The 11,167-nt window shown below is 38.5% G+C and overlaps 1 protein-coding gene across 1 annotated transcript; it reads right to left on the bottom strand.

The window, feature by feature from the left end:
* Positions 1 to 311: 311 nt before the first annotated feature.
* Positions 312 to 8,519, bottom strand: LOC125967259 (neuronal acetylcholine receptor subunit alpha-7-like). Its single transcript, XM_049718187.2, has 10 exons — positions 8,309 to 8,519; positions 7,430 to 7,566; positions 6,533 to 6,577; positions 5,887 to 5,996; positions 4,983 to 5,062; positions 3,809 to 3,976; positions 2,901 to 3,095; positions 2,068 to 2,154; positions 1,345 to 1,454; positions 312 to 982 (listed from the first exon to the last, which is right to left on the bottom strand). Exons 1-10 carry the CDS (start codon positions 8,361 to 8,363, stop codon positions 614 to 616), a joined length of 1,356 nt encoding a protein of 451 aa, XP_049574144.1. The 5' UTR covers positions 8,364 to 8,519; the 3' UTR covers positions 312 to 613.
* Positions 8,520 to 11,167: the final 2,648 nt, after the last annotated feature.

Below are 11,167 nucleotides of genomic sequence, written 5' to 3'. Positions count from 1 at the left end.
TTAATCTGAATGGAAACTTCCAAAAGAATGTTGTTAAGTTTTTAAGCCTAGGCTACTTTCTAACTCCAAATCAACCGTTCTATCCATCAAGCCATCTTGCCATCCATCAATCCATCCATCCATCCATCCGTTCGTCCGTCCTTCCATCCGTCCGTCCGTCCGTCCATCCATCCATCCATCCATCCATCCATCCATCCATCCATCCATCCATCCATCCATCCATCCATCCATCATCCATCCATTCGTGTGCATAAATAAAGCATGCATATTAAATCCGTCTATAAGTCAAAAAAGTCCATTCAAGTACTGTATACTGTATAGAGTATGTGTATTTATTATTACATATTTCATGCAAACGTGTAAACGAATCAAAATGTAATTAAAGTTACATTACATTGATATTATGATACTTGAATTATGTTCCTAACTAGATTTCTTAACAGGTAACTCGTTAGTGGTAATTAGTTAGTGTATAAAAATACATATTTAAGTAACACTCCCAAATCTAGTATTTGGTGATCCAAGACCAGAATATACAGTTTTTAGAAGACAATGTGCTTGAAAACAGGAAATTCTGAACTAAATGATGTTCATGTTTGCCTTCACTGTGGCTTCAGTTTGGTGCAGACACAAAAATCCCCAAGGTGAACAGGGCAATGAATAGCAAGAAAATGACAAAACAAAGACGGTCGATGACAGCAGCAGCAAATTTCCAATCACTGCGCGTAGTCTTTCCCTGTTGTTGCTCTCGGAAGCGTGTGGCAATATAGCGTACTTCATCAAGGATTTTGGCGATCTCTGGTTCATGGCTGCGAACTGTGGGGCTCGGAACTTTGGTAAGGAGAACCTCACCCACTTGTCCAACCATCTCAGAATCAGGTGAGGCTGGTTGCACCATTCTGTCGCTGAAGTCCGCACTGTCCTCACCAGGACGCTTCATGTGCAGAAACCAGGCACACCAATCAAAGAGGACCACACGGATCTTTGGGGTCAAATAAAGACAGATAGGACGCGTTCACATCAAATGCAATGCAGGATACCATCAATCCACTCGGTAGCTCGTTCAGTAATCCAAATGTGTGAAAGACAGTATTGTCAGACTTCACAGTGTACGTAGAGATTGGTCCATCTTCTAATTTAATTGGCAATTACCGACAAATTCCTGATCCTGTAACTCCTCACCATTTCACACTTTTGCTGTTTGGAGCATCTTCATTCATATTTCTCCCAATTAAATATATGGGGTTGGCATTTGATTAAAAAACAAATAATGGTATGCTGTTTGGTAAAACAAGGCAAAAATTATGAAGTTTTGGTACAAAGCATAATGAAATGGACACTTACCCACTTAGGCATCTTGGCTCCATTAGGGTCATGATGGTGAAATTGTAAGACCACAACCGTGACAATCACAGAGAGTGTAACAATGGCCATGGTGATGATAAAGTACTGAGCTAGAAAGGTGAAAACAGAGGAGAAAATCGTTGGTTATTCAGACATTCCTCATGTTCCTTAGTATGCATCTCTGTTCAGGGTCAGAAACTGGAGCCTGTCCCTTTTGATGTATGAGACTAGCAAATTGTGCTTCTTTTTCTCATTTTATGAGCCCGTTTGCATCGAGCGGTACAGAATACCATGCTGCTCTAATGTCATTGTATTTATTTAGGTGAAATAATGCAACTGTCTCCATTAAACTGACGCTCCCCATGCATAAAAAATACAATAAATATGAACTTTAAAAATCAAGTATTCTGTCACACTATTCAGCATTGACTGATGTACATTTGAAAAAAAATCAATGTCTTTCAGTTGTAGGAGGAAGACGCATTACAGAACCCACACAAGCACAGAACAGAAAATAGCGCTGTGTGAGTGAATTTACAAACGTGTGAGAATGAGTGCAGATGTGAAATGCAAAATCTCAATCAATTACAGTGTGAGACAGATCTTCAAAAATTTGGCTCAACGCAAAATCTCAGTCAATTACAGTGTGAGCCAGGTCTTTTTAAAAAATTTGGCTCACTGCTTAACTTAACTGAAATCCTTCCAGACATCACCAACACTTACCTATTAGAGGCACTGAATTTGAATTGGCAGGAATCACATTTGCACCTAACATCATCAAGAGTATGAGGGACAGCATGACTGCGACTCCTGAAAATACCAAATCTAAGTTAGCATTTCAAATCTAAAACTGCAGAGCCTTTGCATTCAAATCCAAAACTGCATAGCCTTTGCATCTTACATACAAACATGAAAATGTTTTATTGAACAATTTCTTTGCGACAAACAAAATGATTTGAGACCCTTAAAACTGTTGGTGAACGTCTTTGCGACCGTTAACAATCTTGAACGAAATTCAATGTACGTGTCAAGTGACGCTTAAGCATAAACCCTACGTGGGATCATTTGCATTGCATTAAAGATAATTTGTAAAAGTCACTACACTGTATAATATGATAAGGACATAAAGATCAATCATAAGTTTCCATCTGATTGAAGAAAAGGCTACTAATGGAATGTAAACATTTCGGAGAACTAATTTTCATGTACCGTATTTTCCGGATTATTAAGGCGCACCTAAAAACCTCAAATTTTCTCAAAAGTCGACAGTGTGCCTTATAGTCCAGTGCGCCTTATATATGGACCAAATTCCGGCCTGCGGGCCAAATGTGTTGTGTGATATTAACATTATTGATATATTGTTATTGTTTTCACTATGTCAAGTTATTATATTGTGATTGCATTAATGGTGCGCCTTATAGTCCAGTGTGCCTTATATGTGGACAAAGTTTTAAAATGGGCCATTCATTGATGGTGCGCCTTATAGTCCGGTGCGCCTTATAGTCCGGAAAATACGGTACAGAAATTTTGAATAAAATGAAAGTGCATTGCTCTACCCAGTGTTATCTTTTCCCCAGAGTCAGCAGGGAGCAGGAAAACAAACAGGGCCAGAATGGAGATCAGGATACAGGGGATGAACACATGGAGTACATAGAACAGACTCCGTCTGCGCATCACTATGGTAAATGTGACATCGGAATAGGGCTCCTTGCAGCACTCATAAATCCGGCTGTTCTTCTTTCCCGAGACCCCTGTGAGACCAAACAAAACATACCTGAGTATCACAATGGTGAGCTGTGATGTCTCTGGCCTACTTCACATCAATTTGTGTGCTTTTTGCTTCCGTCATGTAATAAGTCTGTGCCTCTCATGCGGCAAGCTGGCAGGAACTGAGAGGAGACGCTTCTATTGGCTAGAAAGTTAGTTGGCTGTTTTCACACCCACAAGGGTGCAAACCGCCCATCTACAACTGCGCACATCTGCAAAAGTAGCAGAATGAGGAACACTTTGTGCCAAACTTGCACTGAGCACAAATATAGAGCCAGATGTGTTTCTCAATACTACATTCGCAATTTTACTGCTCCTTTGTTGCAGGTTTCATGTTGCACAATGTAGTTTGACTCTCCCTTTACTGCTGCTTCATACTTGCTCATGACTTCAACCTTAACACAAAAACGGTCATGTGAACAATACACTGGGTTCTTCATATTGTGGCCTAGTTGGAGTTCAGTGTTGAGCGACATTAACTTTGTACAGACAAAATGTGATATTTGTATCAACTAATTAATTACACTAGTTGAGGGCAGGTTACTAAATTTCTGAAAAATGTTTCTCAAGTTAAATGTAATCACATCTCAAGAGTATCTTCAAATCAGATTACAGTGCCACAGTCTTCCTCATCAATATTAAATATTTTATGTATACAAATTTTTGTTAGACATGCACAGTATCAAATTATTCTCACCAACAAGCTCCCACTCTCCATTAGGAACGTATTCACTTATGACCGCCTCGCTCATTGTTAAGTCCAAAGACCAGGCCCCATAAGTCCAGGAGCCAAACTTGAGGTCACATTTTTGGGTGTCAAAGGGGAACCAGCGGAGATCAACATGGCAGGTGCTCTTAAAGATTGCTGACAGGAAAATACATGTGAAACAAGGGTTAAAAAAAAAAAAGACACATCATGTGAAAATGATTTTATTTTCTCTCGACTAAAGGAAGCTGTGATACACTTGAAATAAAACACGAGCTAGGCTGACAACTTCTGGAGTTAAGTATTGCGAGTTAATGATAATATTGCAGTTAAAGTAGTAAATATTCAAGAGGCAAGTGTTGAGAGTTAATGGTAATATTACGGTGAAAGTAGTAATTATTCAGGAGGTAAGCATTAGCCAAATTCCAATCCATTTTCAAGGAAAATATTAGAATGCAGCAGTGAACAATGTCATTCTAGTATCATTTATCATGAACTTGACGTGGTGCTGCATCAAGCACAGAATAAATTGAAATAGATAAAGGATATGCAGACCAGCCAATTACATTGTAATTACAGACAAGGGAGAAGATTACCAAATAATTTTGAACAACAATCGATGACTAAATGACTATTATAGACGATCTGATAAGATAATTGTTTCCAGCAAAGGTTCATGTGGGAGAGTTGAAAAGGAATTTGTTTCTGACAGTCAATACAGAAGGAAACTCAGTCTCAGCTGCCATATGCTATGTGCAACCAAACTCGTCGAAACACAATGTTCTGATTAATGTTTTGTTTGTGGAATGTGAATTAAACAGGCAAATTCAAACTATTTCTATCCATCTCAGGGGGTGACCATTTATCACTTGCAAGCTGAGACGTGATTGGTTGTGACCTGAGACCTGGCAACTGTGATGGCAAAATGGCCGCCCCCTGAGATGGATAAAAAGGGGTGAATTTAGCTGTTTAATTCATATTCCACAAAGGCACTATTAAACAGAGTGCTGTATTTAGACTAGTCGGGGCACATACAACATATTATTTTCATAACAATTTGGGTTTGACTTCCACTTGAAAAACTAACATCATGCACAAATCCATGTTTAAATCTATGTAGGCTCAAAAAGCAAAGCTGAATTGACTTTTGTGCAATTTTCTTTACCTTGAGGTATATAGTTACAGTTGCCTGAGGAGGTAACAACGACCTTGGCATCGAAAGTAGTCTGAAATCTTTCTTGTGCACTGTGGACAACATAGAATAACATCCTTGCTGCTTTATTGACAGTACCATTCAAAGTTTTGGACTCACCTTCTCGTAAAGTTTTTGATGGGTTCTGTAAATAGACAATTTCCTCATGCACGCACTGAACAAGTGAATTGCATATAATGTTATTGTAAAATGGGATCAAATGGAACCAGGAGGCATATTGGCAGAAATGTTACTTTTACTTACTTTAATTTTGTAATACTGTTTAGAATACTTTCATTTTGACCACACGTATAGTGTCACAGGGTACATTTTATATGGTATCAAAGCATTTGCACTGAATTAATCCGACTACTCGTACTATTACTACCTCTCCCACTCCTATTCTTGTATTACAGTTATCCCTCGCTATATCACGGTTCATTTTTCATGGCCTCGCTGCTTCACTGATTTTTTTTCACAGTGCATTGTGTTAGGGCTTCGGAAGAAAAAGACACTACAGAGCCGTGAGTCACAATTTATTACGCAGTATATATTTTGTATTGATGATTAAAATTATTATTTTACTGTAGTTATTTGTAAGAAAGTGTTAACTTCTCTTTGTTATACAAATGCTTGGGCCTGAAAATAGGTTTTGTTCTTTGGTTTCAATGTTATACGTACCTGTATAATAATGGTAATAAAAAAAAAAAAAAGTTTCTACACCACTTATTTCGCCTATCACGTGTTGTTTTTGGAACATAACCCCAGCAAAAAAACGAGGGATTACTATACTAACAGTAATGGACTTTACCAGAATTTGTTGTTCTGTTTTACATTTAGCATGCAGTGGATCTGACAATACTAGTGCCAACTGTACCTGTTATAAAGGACAATATCTGGCTTCCAAAGGACACTATTACGCAAATGTAGAGTGTCCAACTCATTATACTCAGATGGGTCCCACTGCAGTTGGTAGTCATTCCAGGACTGTGGAGCAGATCATTATTACTTTTTTTTTTTTACCCCCACGATAAACATATGCATACAAACATAAAGATGAGTTTACCCCTGTGCGGTCCTGTGTCTTCAAGGGTAAAGCAGATTACAGCGTACGAAAACTCGGAGTAAGCTAACCCATTCATTTTTAAATGGACCAGCCATAACAGTTGTATCATATTCATGTATCCATCCATAAAATTGAGTTTAGTTATCCTCCAGCTGCAAACATGCAACAAATACTTATACTTTTACCAAAGTTGTTTTTTTACACAAATATTTATAGTTCTACTCAAGTATAGAATGCCAGTATTTTTTCGACTGCCGCAGGCAAGATATAAATGGATGGTTGTTTCTCAAAAAACTCACAAGTCAAAGCACTCATATCTCAAGACACCACTGTGTATATTTGTTGCAAAATAAAAACAGATACATTTTTGACATTTTACATTCTTCTTTGGCTTTATGACAGCATCTGTGTCGCCAAAGCAACATTTATGGAAAGTGTTAGAACTTGAAAACCTTACCAATGTCAGCCAAATATTGGTCGTCAACACCTGCCTGATCTCATCCTGTGAGGGGGAAAAAAAAAGGAATAAAAGTTTTACTTTGGGTTTTATTAGCTCTTATAAACCTTCAGAGTTTAAGGTTGATATTTAATCACGCTGAGCTGGCATTTGATATACTGGGCTCTATTTTTGTGGACAGAGCATGTGCACTCAGGTGCAAAATCCAGTGCATCATGATTTTTGTGTTGCGTAAACCTTGTTTAGTGTGTTTAGTAGTGCCAGGTGAAGAAGTCAAGTCAAGTTTATTTGTAAAGCCCTAAATTACAAGAAAGTCTCAAAGGGCTCATGTACAAAATATGACAATTATTCTCAAACATCCCCTGATGTTAAACTCCCAGGAGGGCAAGGAGAAACTAAAAAAAAAACCTCCTAGGGGAAAAATGAGAAACCTTGAGAAGAGACCACAGATGGGAGGAACCCCCTTCCAGGATGACCATGCTGCAATGGATGCAGAGAGGGCACATAGAACACACAATATAAAACAATCCAAAGAAAAAGTGGATATCCAATTCGAAGCTGCAGGAGATGCCCTCAATTGTCCTGGCAAACAAAACTGTGTGACCTTTAAATCTGCTGGGTTAGAAATTGGACTGACCCCAATTTCACCCAACTTTGTGTTGTTTTGCAAAAAACAAACAAACAAAAAACATTTTGGGGGATTGTTTGAATAAATAAACAAATGGGTTGTTTTGTGTATTTTTTTTACATAGGTGCCACTACAGAGCCTGTTTAGTTTTTAATATATACTATAGTTTTATACCCAGCCTGATGTGTGTGTAAAGTTTTCATACGTGGCTAGCAGCGGTTATTACTTAGGCCTGAGAAATAATTTAAAAAATTAAAAAAGATACACACCAACTCAATGATCTGGGTGAGGTAAATGCCAACTTTGACATTGAGAACCTGAGACTCATTGATGACTGGTCTCTCCACCCCATATTTGTGCATCAGTTGTCCAATCAGTCTGTCCTCATTTTGCCCTTGAATAGAAACTATGAAACCCAAAAAAATGTACAGTATATTAGACAGTTTTAGTATCAATTATCAGTATTTTCTAGTCACACTTATTTGTGTTGAGCATTGCACTTTGTAAAAGATTTTTTAAATGTGCTACATGGATTAAGTTAAAGCTGTACTGCCTTTCCTCACGACATGTGTCAACCTTCTCTTAGGTCTTCCTCTAGCTCTCTTGCCTGGCAACTTCATCCTCATCAACCTTCTAACCAATATTCTCATGATCTCTTCTCTGCATGTGTACGAAGCATCTAAGTCTGATCACTCTTACTTCAGCAAACTAGTTAACCTGGTCAGTCCTATAGACAGGTTGAACATCTGCTTCCTGTTGTCTTTTTAAGACCTCTGTCCACAAGATCTGTAGATGTATAGATCTTGCCTCTTAGCCTATCACTCTTCAATCATAACACAGCTGAAGCCATCTTCCACCTTTTCTTATTTTTCCAGGTTGCTGTATCTCAATTAGTTTTCTCCCCCTCTTTGAACAATTTCTTCCCCTCCTTTACAAAACTTGTTGGAGTCTTGAGTAGACTGACTGTGGGGTCATGCTATAAAAAAAAAACACTATTTGATATGGAACCAGTTGGAAATTTAAACAAGGATATTGAAAGAGCAATGCACCAGATCGACTGCAAGAAAAAACAATTACAAAACATAAAACAAAAAAAGGCTCCAATGGGAATTATGAAAGTGTGTTGAATGTTCATATTTGCAGCTTACCTTGGACTGTGCAGAAACTCACTAGAAGAAGAAGCAGAACATCATAGGGAGCCATGATGGTCTGGAACAGGAATTAGAGAAGTGTGGACCTCAGTGGGCTTGAGTGCTTAGAACAACCAAGTGAGCGTTTCTACGTATGTTTGTAGAATGTCTCCTCCTCCCAGGAAGTTTACTTTAACATGACACCCCAACTATATGGAAAAGAAAAATGTGCATATTGTGCAATAGACTTGTGCATAGTTCCACTAAGATGTTATGTAAGAGATGAGTGCAGCTGGGGATGAGTGCAGCTGGAGTCCACCTCATCTTCTGCAGAAGATATATAGATATATATATAAGATATATTTTGCAGAAGTTCAAGATGAGGTGTTGATTGCTTAGAACAACTGAGTGAACATTTCTATGTGTGCTTGTAGAATGTCTCCTCCACCAAGGTAACAAACTAATATTATGACAACCCAACTGCATTGAAAAGAAAAATGTGCATATTGTGCAATAAACTTGGACTTTCTCCAATTGGACATTGGAGAAAAACAAGGATGCAGCTGGGGCCCGCCTCATCCGGAACTCAACACTCTTAATGGAAAACAGATGCCGACGTCGTCTTCACTGAGAAACAAGGTTTGCAGTCTTTAAATGTGATGGTAACCAATATTTAACACACAGTACAATGGTAGCTACGATTTGTTTTCTCCCTTGCACAGGTCAACATGCTTCAAAAAAAAAAAAAAAGAAACCAATTAAAAAAATTTATATCGTGTGTCGGCCTGCGGACCACACAGGCACTCTACAACCAAAACGTAAAATCAATGTGAACTTTTACCTGTTTAGCACGTTGCCTCGCTGTTCCGAGTTTTTTTCTTTTAAAGCGCGATGAGAGCACCGCCAAACAGAACGAATATAACACATATAGTATGTGCAGTATCTACCATACATTTTACAATAACACCTAACTATCTTTATAAGTTTGCCTATGACTGGGAAAAAAAAGCATGGAGCAAAGTTCCCCCGAATTTTTCATTGTCTGAGCATACACATATTCCCTAAGTATCCTTTTGACCCTATGATTAGCAGAAAGAATGCACATTGGTCTCAGGCTGGTCCAAAGCCTGAGATCATCGTAAGAGACATGACCTGTTGAAAATAATCCAAGTACAACAGTTATTCACATTACACTAGACACATTTTGTGTTTGTTTTTTTGTAATCAGCAATATAATATATTTTAGGTTGACGGTCCTCTGGAAATTTTGAAGCCATCCAAATTATTGTATTGATCAAATTAGTTTCAGCAGAAGAATGAAAATGTGTCAATGAATTGATTTGATCAAATGAGAAGTGTTTGTTGGTTCACAAAAAGGGTACAGCAAATGGTTTTAGGGAGTTCCCTTAATACTTAAATACAAAATGATTAATAACCGACACTTGAATAAGCACAGATCTGATTGAGGATTTCATCTTTCCTGCCACAATCGAGGTAGAATGTTGTATTACTGTGACAGTTTATTCTTGCTAAGGCACACTTTGATCGGTTGAACTCAGTTAAGCCCAAATTTGGCATATTTACTTTAATGTTCTGCCAATCTCCTGTGTGTGCTTTGTTAGACCAATCTCCTGTATGGATTTGGCTCAAGACAGAATAAGAACATGAACCATTTTGGACACATGAGACCACTGGTCCACAACCACCGGCCCGTGGACCAGTACTGGGCCAGGGTCCAGCTTGGACCGGGCTGCAAAAATGAAAGAAGAATAATTAGAGCACTAACGATTTACAGTTATTTCATTTTGAAAAGTAACCAACAAACAAACAAACAAACAAACAAACAAACAAACAAACAAACAAACAAACAAACAAACAAACAAACAAACAAACAAAAGGGAAATGTGCTTTCGGCAGTTTGCAAACATATTTTTAAGTGTTAAACTTATAATTATATTAATATAATATCTAGTATTGGAGTGCTCGTGTGGATTGGTGGGTGGCGAAGAATGTGCAGGCAAACTGCATGAACGTGTTTTCTTCGAAGTGTTGTGGAATAGGCCCAGACAGGGAGAACACCTCAAGGTCGGTGAGAAACGAGAACAACAGCACGTCTATGTGGTCAGGCTTCGTAGGGAAAACCCAACCGCCAGATTTCAGCGACACCTAGACGGGGAGGAGATGGCCATCGACCAATCATCTCACAATGTTTTGCATGCTTTAATATTCATATTGTGTTTCTTTAAAACTGGGCAACCCGGAAGAATGTGTCATCTTTTGGTGGTCACAAAAACGCACGAGTTTTAGTGTGAGGGACCCGGGACCCAGGCCTGTATTAGTGCGCTTTGTCAGGAATAAACAATTGGTAAATTTGGTCTGATTGATCTACTGGTCTTCTCTTTTACAGAACGAACTCGCAAAATTGTTAGGTGCGCCAGTGTGTGGATTAGGACATAGCAATTTATGTGTTAAGTGTTGATCGCAATTTGGAGTCAGATCAATAACTAAAATCCATAACCTAACAAAACAAACAAACAAATAAATAAATATGATTTGACGTTGCAATAGTTACTAAATTTCGAAGGTAGAGCCTGCTGGAAGGAGTGATTTGCACACATAATTGTTGCTGGCTCCAGAAGAGAGAAAACACAGGTTTGCATTACAGTGACCATTGTAAAAATTTATGGCTCCTTTGGAAGTGTTAACAGCTCCGGGGAGAGCAGAGGAGACTCTGGGAATTGCATTATATCTTGACCATTTGGGCTTGGAAAAGATATGGATGAATGATCCTGCAGGCTCCAGACTGAAAGACTAAGGATGTTTCAGGGCTATACATGGTATAACTTTGACTATTTATGTCACGCCCTGTAAGAAGGC

The sequence above is a fragment of the Syngnathus scovelli genome, chromosome 4 (assembly GCF_024217435.2).
Source record: "Syngnathus scovelli strain Florida chromosome 4, RoL_Ssco_1.2, whole genome shotgun sequence".
NCBI classification, from domain to species: domain Eukaryota; kingdom Metazoa; phylum Chordata; class Actinopteri; order Syngnathiformes; family Syngnathidae; genus Syngnathus; species Syngnathus scovelli.
The sequence above is the reverse complement of the archived record's forward strand: the minus strand, read 5'-3'. Positions and strand labels throughout refer to the sequence as shown.

Coding starts and splice junctions, on each gene's coding strand:
- LOC125967259 (XM_049718187.2), bottom strand. CDS start 8,363: ATGGCTCCCTATGATGTTCTGCTTCTTCTTCTAGTGAGTTTCTGCACA. Junction 5,063..5,886: donor GATATTGTCCTTTATAACAG/GTACAGTTGGCA, acceptor TGTTGTCCACAG/TGCACAAGAAAGATTTCAGA. Junction 3,096..3,808: donor TGGAGAGTGGGAGCTTGTTG/GTGAGAATAATT, acceptor TTGGTCTCACAG/GGGTCTCGGGAAAGAAGAAC.